General features: G+C 40.3%; 1 protein-coding gene across 1 annotated transcript in view; it reads right to left on the bottom strand.

Annotated features, from left to right (window-relative positions):
* Nup205 (nucleoporin 205) overlaps window positions 1-20,103 on the bottom strand; it is a 70,242-nt gene that overhangs the window by 7,220 nt on the left and 42,919 nt on the right. Inside the window, exons 23-36 of the mRNA XM_050147993.1 lie at window positions 19,132-19,246; window positions 15,172-15,321; window positions 14,194-14,265; window positions 13,726-13,883; window positions 13,144-13,224; window positions 12,482-12,673; window positions 11,572-11,839; window positions 11,379-11,477; window positions 9,117-9,265; window positions 7,807-7,998; window positions 6,926-7,047; window positions 5,212-5,350; window positions 2,821-2,947; window positions 701-817 (exon numbers count right to left, since the gene is read on the bottom strand). Of these exons, the coding sequence (XP_050003950.1) occupies window positions 701-817; window positions 2,821-2,947; window positions 5,212-5,350; window positions 6,926-7,047; window positions 7,807-7,998; window positions 9,117-9,265; window positions 11,379-11,477; window positions 11,572-11,839; window positions 12,482-12,673; window positions 13,144-13,224; window positions 13,726-13,883; window positions 14,194-14,265; window positions 15,172-15,321; window positions 19,132-19,246 (1,981 nt within the window). The remainder of the gene's footprint in view (window positions 1-700; window positions 818-2,820; window positions 2,948-5,211; window positions 5,351-6,925; window positions 7,048-7,806; window positions 7,999-9,116; window positions 9,266-11,378; window positions 11,478-11,571; window positions 11,840-12,481; window positions 12,674-13,143; window positions 13,225-13,725; window positions 13,884-14,193; window positions 14,266-15,171; window positions 15,322-19,131; window positions 19,247-20,103) is intronic.

Raw genomic sequence — 20,103 nt, 5'->3', positions numbered from 1 at the left:
AGGGTTTCTCTGTAGCTTTGGAGCCTGTCCTATAGCTAGCTCTTATAGACCAGGTTGGCCTTGAACTCACAGAGATCGGCCAGCCTCTGCCTCCCAAGTGCTGGGCTTAAAGGCATGCATAGCAACTTTTAAAAAGGCAAAGCACTTAGTAGGTGAAGGCAGGAAGAGCAACAGTTTAAGGCCAGACTGCCTCAAAAAGTCTGCCCCAGAGCAGGAGGGTAGGGTCAGCTGTCAACTGTAGAAAAACAAAACGCTGCAAAAAAAACCTGACACAGCTTTGTAGATCCAGGACTGGAAGGATCTACAAAGGAATGAGGACTGCTACAAGTTCAAGGCCAGTCTCGTCCACGTGGAGAGTCCCAGGTCAGCCAGGGCCACACAGCAAAAACCAACCAACCAAACAAACAAACAAGATAGTAAAATTAACAGTTGCTCATAGCTTACTCATCAACAACATTTAATCATAATAGCAAAACACTGAACATTAATATAAAAACCCTGTGATACGGTTGTGTTAAAGCTTTAGCAATGTGTTCCAGGAAATGCTGGAAGAAGAGCAGGGCTAAAGAACTAAATCTTCACCTGCAGTAGAAAGTCAGAAGGTGATTCTGGGAACATCAAGTAATTGAATGACACAGGTCATTCAGGGTCATCAAAGGACCCATGAAACAGCGGAAAGGGCAGCTCTAGTCTAGGGGACAGCATCTTAAAATGACTATTTCAAGAAATAAGTCAGTTACCTGAAATCTTCCAATGTGTCCCTGGAGCTCCATTAAGGATCCTTCATTTACGTCAACATCGAGTTCACTTAACATACCTGTAAAACATGGCCTATGTGTAAAGTAGCTAGTGCTATAATAAAAACACTATAGAGTGCTTCTGGAATTTATATCCTCTACATGCACAAGCCGACTCCTGCCATCAAAGTTGGGAGAAACAGAATTTTCCAAAGACTGAGCACCTTTCATAGATTAGCAACACTAGCACAAGGCATTCACACAACCTAAAACCTACGGAGGTACTTTCAAAGGTATTTTTTAACAGTTTAAGAAAAACCTTTACTTAAAACTTTCAGGAGGAGAAGAAGGAGGGGAAACTGTGGTCAGTATGTAAAATAAATTAAAAGAATCCAAAAAGAAAAAAACCTTCAAACTTTCTAAAATCAGAAATCAGTACTTCCTATTAAGCAGTGAGAGCTTGGACTTACAAGATGAATGAACTTTAACCCTCCCCCTAACAATGAAGTGGAGGAGGAGCTAACTTCCGCCGTAAACACAAAGGATAATAAGCTGCAGGACAAGCTCTGAGCCTCAGCTCAGGACCTGGCTGCTCCCTCGAAGCAGCACGGAGGAATGAGAATAAATTCACGGAACACTTGCAGACCCTAAGCATACTGAGGAGTTAAGACTTGGGAAAATCAGGAGGCCCTTGCAATACCTGCACTACACTGTGAGATGTGGTAGAGGCAGGAAGGGGGACTGTCCTGGAGTCAAACTCTGACCTCCACTGCTGAGAAGACCCCAGTTCCCCTCAGAGCAGCAAGGTTCCAAATATTCTGAGAGGAACTGCACCCAGTCTTAATCAACTCTCCCACCCAGAGGGCTCAAATCCAGACGCAGCCACAAAGAGGCAAAGTGCTAGAGACAGCAGGCCAGGGGCTGTCTCACAGAAATAGAGGAAGTGTAGTTAAGTGCACAGGCTCCGAATGCACACTGCCTGGGACTCTGTAACAGTCCCATGCTTCAAATCCCTCACCTGTAAATAACAACAGCCCAACCTCTCGAGAGCCTTACATACTCGAGTTGACTGCCATGCTGGGGAAAGCAGCGCCAGCACATACCTAAGGAACATGTTACAGGGTCCCAGGCATTGCACGTACTGAGGGCACAAGCCTCATCACCTGTGCTATCATTCAAGATCACTGGCAGCACCAAGCAACCTTAAACACAAGGGGACCCAGTGTTTACCTTCTCCTTCAGGGAAGAGGCCTGCAGTGAAAATTTAAAATGCCAAGACTGACGTTAGGGTGCTGGCTTTAGAATTTACATAGTATAGAAATTATACTTAAGAACAAAAGTGACAAAACATTCATCATTTCCTAGCTAGCATTTTTCTTAATCATGGCAACCTTTTAATAACTAACTTTTCTATACTCTTTATTTTATTTTTGGTTTTTCAAGACAGGGTTTCTCTGTAACTTTGGTGCCTATCCTGGAACTAGCTCCTGTAGACCAGGCCTGCCTCTGCCTCCCAAGTGCTAAGATTAAAGGTGTGCGCCACCACAGCCCGACTTAATTTTTTTCTATACTCGTGAAATATTTCTAGAATTAAAAGAAATTCCTCTTATTTCTCTTTAAAAGCAGCCCTGGCTTTCCTGGAACTCGCTCTGCAGACTGGCCTCAAACTCACAAAGATCCTCCTGTCTCTGCCTCCCAAGTACTAAGATTAAAGGTGTGCACTACCACCACCCAGCTTTCAATAAGCTTTTAATCCATTAAATGCATGTAAAATTCTTCTACTGCGCTCGTCTATCTCCTCTGCATGCTGTGATCCCAATACATGCAGTGCAGTGTTTGCAAAGCTATCTACCAAATGCAGGTAATGAGACCCTGATGCTTTTTAATTATCTCCTTGAACTTTTTGATTATTTTGAGTATATGGTTGATATAAGTATAAACTTATTACTTAATAAAGGTAGTTGAATGTCTCCGGTACCAAGTTCAAGTCAGTTGCATGGTAACTGCAGAGTAAGAGAAACGTCTCTCCTCAGTCTGTGCCAGTCTGTAGAGAATTAACTTGCGCTCAACATAACCAACTCACCAGGAAGTGCTGCTTTACTTATGATTCCTGTCAGCAGAGCTAATTCCTGCAAGGAGCCGGCGCTAACATCATGACAGCGCAGGATCGCCTGGATGGTATCGGAATGCGAAATGAGAAACTGCAGCACCTGAGCGGCCCAAGATGGAGGAGGAAGAGAAGAAAACTGCATCATATGTATAATTCATCTGCAAGGAACTGTATGCAATGAAGAACGAGAGAAGCAGCTGCTTTCTCAACTTAAACAGCTCATTCCCTCACAAAGCAAAATTAACTGCATATTAACTCAGCAGAGCTAGCTGTAGACCATGACTTAGAAACACTGCATGAAAACACCTATTTTACTTCTTTTGCTTTATTTAAAAGGAATCAAGAGAATTTCATATTAATGGGCATAAAATGGTCACTAAACTCAAAGAAGTCACTCTTTGTAAGCTTGACTTGGGTAGCATGCTTCAACCATAAAAGTTCTTGCTACTATTGATAAAGCAAGAACGAAAGCGACAGAAATTCCGTCCTTCTTTCTGCCTTTGTTATTGTCTGGAATACTCCTGAGGCACTAAATCCAATTCCAGGGAAAAGTGGAGGTGTGGGGGTGTGCGGGTAGAAGTGGGGGAGGATCACTTAATCTAGTAAAGAAGCAGTCAAGGAAACCCCGAGTTTAAAGAATGAGCTCAAAGCCATTCGAGTATCAAAGGATGTCCCTTGGGCTGCTGCAGGGCAAATAAGGCATCTCTGTAGAAACCACAACTACTACCTGGGGAAGCAACTCTGACTGCAATGTAGGAAAATATCAGAAACAAAAGCATCTCATTACCTCATGCTGTTAAAAAAATCACGTGTAAATATGATACTTTATTTTATACTTTTTATTTTTGTTGGAAACAGGGTCTCATAGAGTCCAAGAAGGCCTTGAACTAGCCACCTAGCTGTGGAAGACCTTGAACTCTTGATCCTCCTGCCTTACTTCCTAAGTGTTTGGATGACAGGAATGTATAGCCATACCCAGTTTTAGGGGCTTTGTTTTCATTATTTTGAGACCGAGTTTCACTGCATAGCCAGGCTAATTCATTTTATGGCCTCGGCCTCCCTAGCACTGGACTTACAAATACACACTACTACACAAGGCGTGAGGCTCCCCTTTTGTATTTTCTATAGACCTTGTGGTGGTTTAGATGAAAATGACCCCATAAGCTTGATGTGGGAGTGTCATATCAATCTGTTGATTTCATTGGTTGAGCAATAAACCAACTGCTTGGCCTCATAGCTTAGAACATAGATGGGAGGAGAAAACAGAATAGAATTCTGGGCGGAAGAGGAAGTGAGGTCAGACTCTGCTCTGCTCCCGGAGAGACCCGACAGCGCTGCTGGAGCAGAGACACCATGATGGATGGAGGCTAGAATCTTCCCGGTAAGCGCACCTTGGGGTGCTTACACACATTACTAGAAATGGGCTAGTCCAGGTGCGTGAGTTAGCCTAGAAGAGGCTAGATAGAAATGGGTCAAGCAGTTAAATGAATACAGTTTGTGTGTTGTTATTTCAGGCATGAGCTAGCCAAGCAGCCGGGGTGTTGGGGACGCAGCCCCGCCGCTCCTATTTCAACATAAGCTTATATGTTTGAATACTTGGCCCCAGTTGGTATAACTGTTTAGAAAGAATATGGCCTTGTAGGAAGAGGTGTGTCACTGAGGGAGGGTCTGGAGGCTTGAAAAGATACACACCATTCCCAGTGTGCTCTCTCTCTCTCTGCCTCCTACAAGATGTGAGTTCTCAGCTGCCCCTGTGGCCATGCCTTTGCTCTGCCATCGTGGACTCTAACCCCCTGAAACTGCAAGCTCAATTAAACCCTCTTTTTTAAGTTGCCTTGGCCTCGGTCATGTGTTTGCCAAAGCAATAGAGGTGGTGCACACCTTTAATCCCAGTACTCAGGAGGCAGAGGCAGGTGGATCTGAGAGTTCGAGGCCAGCCTGGTCTACAAGAGCTAGTACCAGGACAGCTAGGGCTGTTCACAGAGAAACTCTTGTCTCAAAAAATAAATAAATAATAAGCAAGAAAAGAAAAAGAAAAATGAAAAGCAACTAAGACAGGCCTACTATATACCCTCTCTAAATCCCTGGCTAAAATACATCTTAAATGTCATCTTATTCCTACCAGGATAACTGCTTACTTTTCTACAGAAACAAATTTCAATCTCTTGTTTTCCATCTCAGGATTCTACTAAGCAGCTACAATGTTCACTCACACAAGATTACAAAAGCTGGTCAGATGCTCTATACTCTGCTTTGCCACTAACAGGATGGACATGACTTCACGTGAGCTTTCCATCTACAGAATCTCTGCATTTCTAAATGGAGGTTCTGCATTAGTGACTTCTGTACAAGTGTTCACCTTACCTGTCCTGCTGCCTGCAAGTGCTGGGCTATACTCGACGTGAGGATGACCTGGCATAGCTGGAGGGCTGGAAGAAGAATTTGCCGGTATCGATCCACGGGCGTTGGGATGAACATTGGGGGGTCTCTCATACCAAACATGCTTGATTCATTTCAAACAACAAGGAGAGAGCAATACTGCATTTAAGATAGGGTCCTAAAAATTCATTATTATTTACATGCTAAATTATAAACACTTATATGTTAAAATCTTTAAACAAAATAAAATGAGTGGAACAGAAGCAGAACACAAAAAGATGCTTTATGTAGACAAGGGATTCTATGTCAGGATCTAAAAGTATTTAACTCAAAACTCTCTTTACAGACAGAGAAATAGTTAACTTTCGTGTTTAAAACTTGTAGTTTAGGGGGGCTGGAGTGATGGCTCAGCGGTTAAGAGCATTGCGTGCTCTTCCAAAGTACACAAGTTCGATTCCCAGCAACCACATGGTGGCTCACAACCATCTGTAATGAGGTCTGGTGTCCTCTTCTGGCCTGCAGGCATATATACAAACAGAATATTGTATCCATAATAAATAAGTAAATATAAAAAAAAAGATTAAAAAAAAAACCCTTGTAGTTTAGTATGAGAATATCCCATCTCCTGAGTAAAACAGTTCTGTGTTTAGCCTAAATAAGCTTAGACACTAATTTGCCAATGGATTTTCTCTGAGTTTAAGCAATAACTAAGCTCACCTTAAGTAACTGTTATTGCTAGGAAGATATGCTGATTGCCTATCAATGCTGCCATCCTGTACACTGTGGGAGGGGGAACCAGAGCTCATGGGAAGAATCAGCTCTAAAAGTGTGTATATGACTTACAAACCTGACAACCCGATCTCAATCCCTAGATCCCACACTGAAAGGAGAGAAGCAACTTCCAAAAGTTGTTCTCAGACCTCCACACACACTGTAGTGCCTGCAAGCCACACACCCCCCAAATAAATAAAATTAAATTTAAAAAACCAAATTTAAAAATTAAATTTAAAAAAACTGAATGATTGAACTGACATCTGCTGAAAAACTTGAAACTTAAGGCTGGGCAGTAGTAGTGCATGCCTTTAATCCCAACACTCAGGAGGTAGAGTTTAGGGGGATCTCTGTGAGTTCAAGGCCAGATTGGTCTATAATGGGAATTTCAGGACAGGTAGAGATGTTACACAGAGAAATCCTGTCTTAAAAAAACCAACCAACCAACCAACCAACCAAACAAACAAACAAACAAAAAACTATCCTGAAACTTTTCTTCTCCCTGATTTTGTTCCTTATACAACCCAGGCTAGCCTCAAGCTCACAATCCTCCTGCCTCAGTCTCCCAAGTGCTAGTCTTACAAGCAGACGTGTACTACCACACCTACCAACAGGGTTTAAGTGTACTATTATTTTAGAAGGCCCCTGACTAGAAACAAGTATCTATGGAACTCATATAAAATAAGGCTGGCAAGGTAACACAGGCTAACAGAATTCTCACCCTCTCTCACACACAGCACACTACTCCTCTGAATGGAAAGAATTGGTCCCACCCACTTTTTACTATCTTGGGAACTTCCACTTACAAGAAAATGACAAAGGCATGCAACACTCCCTAACCCTTAGGAAAATTATCTTTGTGATTTCCATTAGTCCTTTACAATCCTTTGCTAGGAGTGTAAACAAGCTGGTTCGTGTGGACACTTACCCATGTGGGTCCATCTCTGGGCGCATGTCATATACCTGGCACTGTGCTAGCCTCACAACCACCCCAGACCTTAGGAGCTCCAATGCGCCTTGCTGTAACTTAGCCACTCTTGTGAGCAACGCCTGCAAAATTAAGAAAGGACGCATCAGTGCTGAAATCATGGCCAAGGGCCTCACAGGAACACAAGACACTCATACACATTCCTTATTAATCACTAATGAGGGGGAAATCCTGATTTGCCTATAAAAATACATCATATCTTTCTCCTAAGATATTTTATGGGAACTCAGAGGTAAATATTGTACATTTATACTACTGTACATGTATTATTGTTGCAAATCGTACATTATTATTATGAATTATTCAATTCAAATATAGTTTACGTCAACAGGTCAGTTGAGTTTGCTGTGCTCACTTCAGTGTGGCTTTAGTATATTAAATATTTAGCAAATATCTAGGAATAAATGGGTGAAAAGAAAAAGACTCTAAGACTTCCACGATGGTGACAGAGGTAAAATATTTAACATGGGGAAATTGTAACAGATCTGGAGGGAAGGAAATGACAAAGCAGACACTGCATTTAAGTTGCTGCTCCTTCCATGAACCCTGGCTTTCATGCCACTTTCAGGAGCATCCTGAGTCAGCAAGCAGCAGGATATGACCCTCGAACTTCTCAGGATAATTCCAGAACACCTTCACACACAGAAAATGCGTTCCTAGCACAAATTCCCAGATGTCAAGCTCTTAAAATAACAACAGTTTATATAACAGAAATACTCAGGGTGCAGCAGCAGCCCAGTGGAAAGCACAGCAGCCTTCCAATACACACCTCCGGGCCCTAAAGACGCTGCTGACCTAATGCCAATGTCCACAACCCTTACCATTTTGGATTCATAGGTATAAAGGGCTTTTAAGAGAGGAGGCTGTGGAGTCAGCAAGCTCTGCAGAGTACGGTCATCTTCCACCAAGCTATCCACAAGGACCTTCAAATAGCCACTGTTAGAAAGGTACAGGAGCCACTGCTGCTGCTTGTCCACAGAGACAATCCGATCAAGAAGAGCCAGGGCCAGCATCTAAAGGAAGAAGGAATCAGAATCAAAGGCGCAATATGTGAATGGCTACCAAACCACTGACAGCCACTGCCTTTACTTGAGGAACTAAGAATATTTATAATAAAATTTCGATGTTTTTGAGAATTTGGAAACTGTATGTAACTAGAATCTCAATTTCTTGATATAAAGAGAATTTTCAGTTTCAAATTTTAAATCTGAAGCAAAACCTGTATTAAATATAATTTATATTTTAGCCAGAACCAGGCACTACTTGTTTAAAAGAACAGAAAACTAATTTCTTGAAAATGTACGTGTGCATGCCTGTGTGAGATCACAAGCACGATAAAAGCCAGAAAAGGCACTGGATTCCCTGGAACTGAAGTTACATTGTGAGCTGCCCAATGCAGGTGCTGGGAGGTGAACTCAGATCTTCCCCAACAGTAAGCACTCTTCACTGCCGAGCCACCTCTCCAGCTCCCATGTTTTCTTTTAACTGTTACTTCTAATTCTAAAATTTTATGTGTTATTTAGAGGAATCTTAGAAAAGAATTAAAAATACATGTAAACTAATAAACACAGTTAAACCCATTCTGATCTATTTCCTCCCAGTGTTTTATTCTATATAGAAAAGTATTTTAAATTTTGAAGCATAATTGAGGGGTTGCTCTCTAGTTCGTATTTTATCCTATTTCTTAAGTTTTCTTTTCTTCCATGGCCATGAAGTAAACCCCGTAGGTGCTACAGGATTGTGCAGTGGGATGAAATCCTCTCACCGTGTCATCAGGATGCCACGATGCTTTACTGAAGGGAAAATGCAAGCTGCCTTCATAAGGTATCGTATAAAAGAGAACACAATCATGGCCAGCAGCAGACAGACCAAAGACCTATTAGGCAGGATTTTGTTGTTTCTATCCATGTTGTTCTACTTGCAAACCTCAAACTTAGCATATGTAATTAAGAAGAAATTCTGAGTTAAGATTCCACACAATCAAAACAGAGTAACACGACGGAAGCTACAATCACAGCAGATGAGCAAACTCACTATAAAATAATATAGAAAATAATTCTCCACCTGCAATGTACATTTTAAAAGTTGATTCAGTATACACCTTCATAAATGCACACTACTGTTATTTTACCCTTCCGATCTCGTGGCCATCACAAGCGTCTCGGCAGACCACTTCCATGAGGGCAGCACCATAACTTTCAATGATAGCCATATTTTCTCGTTGTAATTTACTAAACACATCTTCAGGGGCTGTCAGCCTTTCCCACATAGTTTTCTTAGCTGCAAGTATTAAAACAGAAAAAAATCCAATGAAAATCAGTTCAGCAACTCTATCTCATATCCCATAACAAAAGAAATCCATTACTACATGCGTACAAGACCAGATCAATGAGTTCAGACGAATGAACTCTAAGAACACATCATGCACGTACACTAATAACACTCATAATGTATGGCTCTTTCAGAAAGTAAAATTAATTATGGATCCTAAGAGAACCGAAAACTTGTATTTACCCTGCTAATCAATTTGCTTTTATAGTTTGTTGTCATCTTTGAGGATTTGGCTAAGAAGAAACAGATACGATATAGAAAAAAATATCACTCAAAAAGGAAAAACAAAGTTTTAATCTTTGGGATTTTTTTTGGTTTGGTTTTTTTTCAAAACAGGGTTTCTCTGTAGCTTTTGAGCCTGTCCTGGAACTAGCTCTTGTGTATCAGGCTGGCCTCAAACTCACAGAAATCTGGCTGCCTCTGCCTCCTGAGAGCTGGGATTAAAGGCGTGCGCCGCCACTGCCTAGCAATCTTTGGGATTTTTAAATTGAAATATTTATTAAAGTTAAAAACATTATTTATAAGGGAAATTTAAACATAATAACCATTGGTAGTATAAACATATATTTCATTAAGAGTCATACAAACCTTATAAAACTTTCATAACCAAAAAAAGCAACAGTTTTTATTTCAAACTAATTCCATGATTTTCCTCCTTAATTTCTGAACTACCATCTTTTTTGTTATTTTTCAAGGCAGGGTTTCTCTGTCCCAGAACTTGCTTTGTAGACCTGGACGACCTCAAACTCATAGAGATTCACCTACTTCTGCTCCTGAGTGATGGGATTAACAGCATATGCCACCATACTCAGGTCTGAACTACCATCTTGAACCAGGCACACAGCACACACTTGAGATCACTGTATAAGACTCTGAGTTTGATTAGCCTGGGCTATACAAAGATCCAATCTGTACAGAAATAAACTGTCATCTTGACGACTGTTCTAAGTGTGCTATAGACCTCCACCTAGTGGTTAACTAGTGTTCGCCACTTTGACTAAAGGAATATGAAAAATACTTTTTTAAGAGAAAAATATGGGAGTTATTGGGAATGAATAGCCCCAACTACATCTTTTTCTTTTTTAAAAGAGTCTGATTATTCAAAAAGATTCTTTAAACAATTTATTTTTCTTGACCTTAAAAATACCTGCATACAGGGACTGTACAGAGGTTAAGAGGTTAAGAGTACTGACTGCTCTTCCAGAGCACCTGGCTTGATCCCCAACTCTTACATGGTAGCTCATAACCATATGTAACTCCACTTTCAAGGGATCTGACATCTTCTTCTGGCCTGGGACACACTGTGCACAGATACACAGATATACATCCAGGCAAAACACCCAAACACAGAAAATTGTTTATACACACACATACACTAAGTAGGCACTACACCTGGTTGTTGTTATCTTCTAAGGTATCACGCAAGAATGACAGCCACCATAACAATGAGGAACTGTATTAAAGGGTTGCAATATTAGAAAGGCTTGGAACCACTGCTTTAATGAAGAAATCCTACCTTGAATTTATGTAAAATAAAATACACATATACTACAGATGAGCATTTGTACTAGGTAAGACCATTTTTATACGGCCATGAAAAAAAATCTATTAAAATAAAACTACATACTGCTTCATATGGGAATTCTACAATAAATCTTCCTCTTGAAAAGTAGAGACATATGAGAATTTTGAGACAGTATTTCTGTGATAGTAAAGTATTAGAATTTCTATGCCTATGAATAAGCAAACTGCTTAAAAGTTATGTTCTTACTATAGAGCCATTTTATAAGACTTCAGTAAGTATGTACTGTGGTGCAAGAAGAGACACTGTCCAAGTCTACAAACAGTGCACTGCAGTTCAAGAATATAAAACTACACATCACCTGAGACTCCTAAAAACTAAACATACACCCCAGCTTTATAGCAATCTAACGGTTATGTCAAGATTACTAACTGTAGATTGTAGTTGTACTGAGTCAAAAGATAGAGAACTGACATAGGTTTCAGAAGTTATCATCTTTAAAAATAGAACAGACTTGATTAGAAATCAATCTAACCTTACCAGCTTCTAATGTGTCTGGCTCATCTGGTCTCTGGGCAATCTGTAGGTAATAAAGTAGAGAGCCGTACAGGTGAGTCCTCACACGCTGGAAACCACCACCTAGGAACACAAAAACATGCAGTCAAGTGAAAACTTCTTTACCAATCAAATTCAGGACAAAATCATAATGTACAGAAGATGTCGATGGAAAAACCTGTCTTCAAAATAAAGTCTAGCAGTTTCTTCAATATGATGTGCAGCGAAGAGTCTCCAATAGAAGCAAAGCCCATTGGCCGGTTCTCTGCTGCAGGAGGGGAGGTCCAAGAACTATCAAGCATGAACGCGTAAGGGGCCTCGCCAGGTCCCGAGACAAGTGGCTGCTTCTGTTCTGTGCGGACAGCCTGGCTAAGGTGAGCGGTCAGGGTGAACACAGCGCCGGCCACCACTGGCATCAACTCCTGTGCTGCTTCATCATCCAGCACCTGAAAGTGCCCAGGGGATCAGAGTGAGACCCAGCATCATCATCCCTGTAACAAGCCTCACACACACACACTAGGCTCTTCAACTACCTTAACAATACAAGAACTAAGCCGAGCGGTGGTGGCGCACACCTCTAATCCCAGCACTCATGAGGTAGAGGCAGGCGGATCTCTGTGAGTTTGAGTCCAGCCTGGTCTACAGAGCTAGTTCCAGGACAGCCAAGTTACACCATAAAATCCTGTCTCAAAATAAACAAACAAATAAATAAAAACAAAAAGAAGAATGTTAGAACTATTCAAAAGAAAAATATTGAACAACTGTATGTAACTAATTCTTATCAGAATTCCATGCAGATGTTTTTGCTCTGAGATACACACCCACGGTCTTCGCCACTGGGATCTGCCCATGCCTCTTTTTACAAAGCTTCCTGAATGGTTATGTAATACTCTAGCTCAGAGCTCCTACTGTACAGAATCCACCTTTCTCAAGGAAAGCTTTCACATCAGTATTATAAACTCTAGTTTGCTTCTAATTTAAAAGCAAGAAAAAAATTATATTTACTTAAAGGCAAATGCATATACCTATACTACACAGTCATACATATAAATTTTTAGTCATATAAAGTAACTTAGAAAGTAAATCACCTTATCATGTACATCTTGTAAAATGTCACGAATAATCAGTTGTCGATCTTCTGCCTGGATGAGCTCCTGAGGACAAGCAGTTAGTATAATCTCTACCAGCTGCCTCCATGATTCCAGCGCGTGTCGTTTTGCATGAAGACACTGCAGCAACTTGTTTCTTCCAACAACATACTGAAGAATAGTGCTGATTTCCTAAAGCCATAAATATAGAAACCGGTTACCACTCAGGGACACAGTACCTGTTTTAAACAATTTCCTATTTTTAATACTGTCATTTATTCAGAAAACTTACTTAAATTACATTTATTAATAAATAATATTGTGTAACCTTTAAAATTTCAATATTAAAAAAATTACAAAAAGACAAAAGATTCCATGAAAGTTTAATTCTATTTCATTTGTTGTGTGTGTTTGCCACAGGAAAAGTGCAGGGTTCAGCAGACAACTTCTGGGAGTACATTCTTTTCTTCTATCATTGCGTTCTGGAGAGCAAACTCAAGTCGTCTAGCTTGACAACAGCTTCAGTCTGATTACTGAGTCATTTCACTGGCCCTCACGAGAGCTTAATGTTTAAGTAGTTTACTAATCACACATGCATTTATTGCTTTTTAAGCAAGCAACTTAAGTAGTATAAATAGCCGAAAGTGTCAAACAGAGCTTACCTCCATCAGCAAAGGCCTCTGTCCTATGGCTGCCATACCCTGAAGAGCATTGACTTCAGCTACGAGAACCCTATGAAGAAGCTAAGTAATTAGTGAAAAAGAGAAAAATATCATCAGACGTCAGTAGGATAATACGCAGCAATTACCATAAACCACCCTAACTGGAAAAGGTCCAGGTATCTCTGGACAGTGTAGCAGCAGTATGGTCCAATGTGCACAACAACATTAGCCATCCCCCTCCTTCCACAAAGGGACTTGGGCAGCAATTTAATGCTGGGTGATCAGTATTGTTCTCACTTTGTTGAGGATGTCACCATTCACTTGGTAGAAAACTAAAAAGCGAAAACTACTTTGTAGTCTTCGCTGGGTGGGAAAATACCTAAAGGAAAGTCGATGAAACCTCTTAAAGAAAGTAGAGGCATTTATTAAGTTTTATTCCTTTCTATTAGACAAAATAGCCCAATAAGCTAATAACAGAAATCAGTTCCATGGAAGAATGAAAATACACACACACACAATCACACTTTCCCGACAGTGGAAGTCTGACGCACAGCTACTGACGTTCTTTGACGGAACCCTCACCTTGACATTGCAGATCGTCTGTCCCCGTAAATTCTTGTGCTCACAGTTGGCAATGACTTGCTCAATCTGAGCACGGTCAAAAAAATCCAGCTGCAGAGGCTCAGGAATCTCCTGACTGAAGTCAATCGAATCAAGAATACTTAGAATCTTTCGACGGACTAGAAACAAGAAGGAAATGAACTGTACTCGAGGCACGGAAGAGAGAATAAAACACCATACAGAGCTCACTTTGAACATGCTATTCTCTGAAACCAAAGACCTTGCTGAAATCTAAACCTGACTTATTTCTGATATGGCCACTTACTAAGATATTTTCCCTCCGCTCTGTAAACCCAAGGTTACTGACAACAAATAATCCTTGACATAGCTTTTTTATGTAGGTGCAGGCTCCAGAGCTATATGTAAATTATCTTACAGTTTTTAGCGATGTAATGTGGCTATAACATACTACAATTCCAAGGGCTTCACCTTTTGTGGCAGTGTCAAAATGAAGGAATCCAGAGACAGACCTAGTTTCGTCTTCTATTCCTCCTTCACCATCTGTTCGAGCACCAACAACAAAAGATCAGAAAAGGAAAAACACACTTTGAAATTACATTTACTTAGAAATGGCAAACATACTGTATTTTGTTTCTGGTTCAAAGAGCCTTTTGTAATGAATAATTAAGATGCAAAGATTATGAGGACTAACTAGCAATGTTCATCTAACTCCTTTCATCCCTATGGGACTCATCCATAACTCTGAAGGGGATAATTAGAATTTCAAAACTGGCAAGACCTCATCATACTAAGAAAATGATTAAAAAGAAGCATGTATAATACACATTGAAATAGCTCCGGTCATGCTGGATCAGTGAGACAAATGTCACCATTTTGTATAAATTATGACTTGCAGATGCATTAAGAGGAAAATAAAATTACATCGAAGGACATTTTTGGGTTTGGGTGGGGTTTTTCCCCCTTTTCTTTTTTTTAATATTTATTTATTTATTATGTATACAATATTCTGTCTACATGTATGCCTGCAGGCCAGAAGAGGGCACCAGACCTCATTACAGATGGTTGTGAGCCACCATGTGGTAGCTGGGAATTGAACTCAGGACCTTTGGAAGAGCAGGCAATGCTCTTAACCACTGAGACATCTCTCCAGCTCCCCGCCTCCTTTTCTTTTTGAAACAGTCTCTCTACCTGTCCTGGAACTTGCTATGTAGAGCACTCTGGATTCAAACTCACAGAGATCTACCTGCCCCTCCCATGTCTCCCAAGTGTTGGAATTAAAGGCATGAGCCACCATACCTGGCCAAAGGACAATTTTTAATTTTGTGTTTTAAGGGTAACTATACTAAAGCCAGGAATAACCAGCTCTGTCTCAAGTGCCATCCTAAATGTAAGCTGTACACTCATCAAGAGCAGTCAAGACACCGCACACGAAGTATTAGCACTCACCTGAGTACGGCTTCACTGGCATGTCATCCAGGAGGAGGTGCAGAAGCCTCTGCGTATGTGACCGCTGGCGATTCAGAGAAGTCACTCTTAGTTCTATTGAGGCAGTCTTCATAAGCCACGACATTTGATTCAGCATAGAGATTTCATACTCTGGAATTTAAACAAATACATTTCATTTCCCATTGCTGTAACAAAAGGTCAGAAAATTCCACAAATCACCAGACACTGCCTCATGAAAGTCAGTAATTTCTGAATCTTACTATCAAGATTAGAACATGAAATTATGAAAGAAAAAAACGACACAAATGAAAAAGAAGTTATTCTGTGTCCACGAGAGATGAGGAGAACAATACAATTTTATTAGTGCCGGATGTGGTATATGCCTTTACTCTCAGCACTCAGGAGACGGGAGGGCTGTGAATTCCAGGCTAGCCTGATCTACATTGCAAGTTTCAGGCCAGCCAGATACATAATGAGGCACTGTCTCAAAAAAAAGGTTATTACCAGACTAGTTGCACAACAATTTTATAAGTCTCTCATAATTTAATATTAATGCCACTTTCTACTTTGTTTTTAAGTGTAATTTTCAAGTATATAACAATTCATAAAAATCTTATTCTCATTCCATAAAATACACTTAAACTCACATACATAACTTTATGATGATAAAATAGCTGGTGGAGCTCTTGCCTTCATATATAATCAGGGCTATAAATTCCATATATAAAAGAAACTTAAAGGGGCTGGAGAGACGTCTCCATAGTTAAGAGCACTTCCTACTCTTGTAGAGGACCCTGATTTAATCCCCAGCACCCACATGGCAGCTCACAACTCCCTATAACTCAAGTTCCAGAGAACCTGACACTCTTCTCTTCCGGGCTCCATGGTTTCCCGCAGGCACATGGTATATACAAACACAAAGGGAAACACACATATAAAATTTAAAAATAAATCTTTCAAAAGAAGTTTTCAGATTCAGTATTATTATGCTTTGAAATAGTCTTGCAATATAACCAAGGCAAGTCTCAAACACAGTCCACCTGCCTCAGCCTCCTAATGCTGCAATTGTAGGCATGTGTGACCATTCCTGGCTCAGTATTTTTTTTTTAAGATGTTATTTATTTATTAAGCATACAATGTACTGCTGGCAAAGAAGGCACCAGGTCTCATTACAGATGGTTGTGAGCCACCATGTGGTTGCTGGGAATTGAACTCGGGACCTCTGGAAGAGCAGCCAGTGCTCTTACCCTCTGAGCCATCTCTTCAGCCCCCCTGGCTCAGTATTTTTATGCTTGATGGATCCTGTGCTTTGAAGTACTAAATGATGGTAACGCAAACATAATGACCAAGCAATAATATTAACAGATGTCAGTCTATCCTGGTTGTTCTATGTGTCAACCCGACGTAGGAGCAACAACTGAGAAAGTGCCTCGTTCAGATCACAGACATATTAGGCACATCTGTGAGGCATTGTCTTAGAGATTGAAGTGGGAGGGCCTGGCCCATTGCAGGATGCCACCCTGGGTTTCTGGACTGGATGGTATAAGAAAGTAGGCTGAGCAAGCCAGTTAGCAGTGCTCAAGGTACATCTACCTTGAGTTTCTGACTGACTCCTCTCAGTGATACAGAGTGTGACCTGACTAGAAAGATAAAATAAACCCTTTCCTTCCCAGGTTGCTTTTGGTTATGGTGTTTATCACAGCAATAGAAGCCATAACTAAGATATAGGCCAAGCTAAGTCAATCTTTACAACACATATATCATAAGCCAGACAGTGACTATTCTTTTGTATATACTCATGTATAAAATTTTAAAGTTTCTATAATGTTTTTGTATAAGCAAAACCTCAATTAAAAATGAGAAAATTATAAAATTATAACACTGTCAATTGGATAATTCCCAAGGATCTTACAGTTTTCTGAGAAAATGAGAAAGCTGACAATTACTAGCACTAGAAATGTGTAACAGAATGTATGGACTCGGTTTCAAACTATGACGATATAAGGTAAGCTTCAGGCCTATACGACAGTGCAGGTCTGTGGGTTCAGTCGCTCAGGAGGTTGAGGCGTGGAGAATAGCCTAAACGCACAAATTCAAGACACCCTTGGGTTGGCTGTAACATGGCTCAGGAGATAAGGGTACCTGCACCAGGCCCAACTACCTGAGACTGATCCCTAGGAACTGTGTGGTGAAAGGAGAGAACCACCCCCTAAAAACTGTCCTTTAATCTCTACAGGCATGCTGTTGTGCAAAATATAATAAAAAATAATAATAAATTCTACTATATGTGTAAGAGATTAACACAAAAACATGGAGAAAAAAGTTTGCCAATAGTTCAGCAGAAGAAAATAAAAGCCAGGCAGTCGTGGTGCATGTCTTTAATCCCAGCACTCCATGGGTAGAGAGGCAGGTGGATCTCTGTGAATTCAAAGCCAGCCTGGTCTATAAAGTGAGTTGAAGAATAGCCTGGATTGTTAAACAGAGAAAGCCTATCTTGAAAAACCACACACAAAAAAGAAAAAATCCAGAGAGAGAGAGAGAGAGAGAGAGAGAGAAGAAGAAGAAGAAGGAGGAGGAGGAGGAGGAGGAGAAGAGAGAAAGCCAGGTGGTAGTGGCGCACACCTTTAATCTCAGCACTCAGGAGGCAGAGGCAGGGGGATCTCTGAGTTTGAGACCAACCTGATCTAGGACGAGTTCTAAGACAGCAAGTTCCAAGACAGCCACAGGGCAACACAGAGAAACCCTGTCTTGACAGACAGACAGACAGACAGACAGACAGACAGACAGACAGACAGACAGACAGACAAGACACACGCCTGCGTGCACACCAACCAACCAAAGAGGCTGGGGAGATAAGACTTCCTGCCTTCATGAACACCAAGCATACAAATATGACGCACAGATACATACATGCAGGGGAAAACACAAACTTGTTTTAAATATGTTTTCTAATTTTTAAAAGGAAAAACAATCTTGATAAAGTTTAAATTAGGCTAGAAACAGTTCGTAGTCATGTCAATAAACTAGATTTATAATTTCCTTTAAAATTACTTTTCAGTTTTATTTCAAGACAATTTGACTAGTTTCAAATATATATAAGACACAAATGTAAATTTTTCTAAGAAATATTCATTCACAAGCAGGCAAGATGTCTTAGCAGGTAAAAGCCCTGCCACACAAACCTGATGAGCTGAGTTCAAACCACAGCTCTGACTCACGTAAGATGGAAGGAGACAGGAAAAGTTGTTCTCTCATCTCCACATGTGCACACCCACGCACAAATAACACACACACAGAGGAAGAGAGAGAATATCCAATTTCAGTGATCTTGTCCTCCAACACAGCCTTTAACTTTTGTTAGTAAAGAACCAAATTCCCTCATTCAGATTATACTCGTGTATTTTACACTAGAAGTGAAAATAGGAATTTCTCAAGCAGAAATTACAAAAACACCCAGAGTACCAGTAGCAAGGAAACAAATGAGGTCCACAACCCACTGCTCTAAACTGTGTGTTAATAAAGCCAGGCAACAACAGGGTAGGCATCGGTTACACAATATGACCAATCCTAAGCTGAAAACACAAAACCCGACATGTTCTAAACCCCAAGATTTCTAAGTGCCCACATACCACAAGCAGAAAAGTCTACATCTGACCTCACATGACAGGTTGCAGACAAAATGAAGGCACGCTAAAAATCTGTGGTAAAATGAACTTCAGCTACTCCTATAAGGTTTGCATACACACATGAGCTTCGTGTTTAGAATTGGGTACAGTCCCCAGGGTCGTGTGGTGTACACCTTTAATCCCAGCTGAGGAAGAGTACATCAAAGGCCAAGCTCAGGTCCAGATGAAGAGCCTATCAACCAACTCATCCGTCAAATATTCCAATTCTGAAACATTTCTTACCTTTCAGGTAAGAGTTCTCATCTTATAGTAATAAAGCAATATAATGTCCTACCTTTGTTAGAGAAAGGAAGATGTTGCAACTGAGAAAACAAGAAATCCTGGCTGGTTCTCAAGTACCTCATAGTAGGACCAGATGTATCAGAGCACGCACATAACTGATAGATCACCTAATAAAATAAAAGCTCTCAGTCAGCACTGACTTGAAGATAGAAAAATATGAATGTAAAGAATTAAGATGCATCAATAATCCAAGCAAATGGAAAATCACATGTATAAAAAATGTAAGCTTATACTTTAAAAAACTTACTCATGTATTTTATGTTTATGAGTGCTCTCTATCCATATGAACACATGCATGTTAGGAGAGGGTATAGGATTCCATTATAGATGGCTGTGAGCCACCATGTGGTTGATGGGAAATAAACTCAGGACCTCTGGAGGAGCAGTCAGTGCTCTTAACTGCTGAGCCATCTATCTCTCCAGTCCCGTAGGCTTAGATTTCTAAACCCAGTTCAAAGTACTGACATTTGCAGACATGGCCTATAATTCCAGAACTAAGGAAGCTGAAGCAGGGTGATCATTAGTTCAAGCCCAGCCTAGGTTACATAGCAAGACCCTGCATTTAAAATAAGAATAAAAAAGTTTTATATGACAGGACTAAATCTTGAAATCATTCTAAGCATATTTATTAATACAAACACAAAATTAATTAAGCTTTAATATTTTAATTAATAGTAGTACTACCTAGTAGCCACTTCTGAAAAATCATAATTATTTCATCTCAACTTCAAAAAAACTCAGTAAAACTTCGTAGAATTCAAACAATCACTATTTAAAAAAATTACAAAGTAGTTCAACAATGAATCAATATGTGGCTGAAAAATGCAACATGACTTGAGAAGCAGAGTCTTTCCATAGGTTGATGAGTTTGAATTAATACTAGCAATACACTTCTGTGACTGTAAGAAGAGTATTTATTCTCCTAGCCAAATCTGAGGTCGCTGGTAATAACAGTCTATGACTA

This window comes from Alexandromys fortis, unplaced genomic scaffold (genome assembly GCF_014885135.2).
Source record: "Alexandromys fortis isolate MF-2015 unplaced genomic scaffold, M_Fortis_MF-2015_v1.1 scaffold_57, whole genome shotgun sequence".
In the NCBI taxonomy this organism is placed as follows: domain Eukaryota; kingdom Metazoa; phylum Chordata; class Mammalia; order Rodentia; family Cricetidae; genus Alexandromys; species Alexandromys fortis.
Note: the sequence above shows the minus strand (reverse complement) of the source record. Positions and strands in the feature narration are given on the sequence as shown.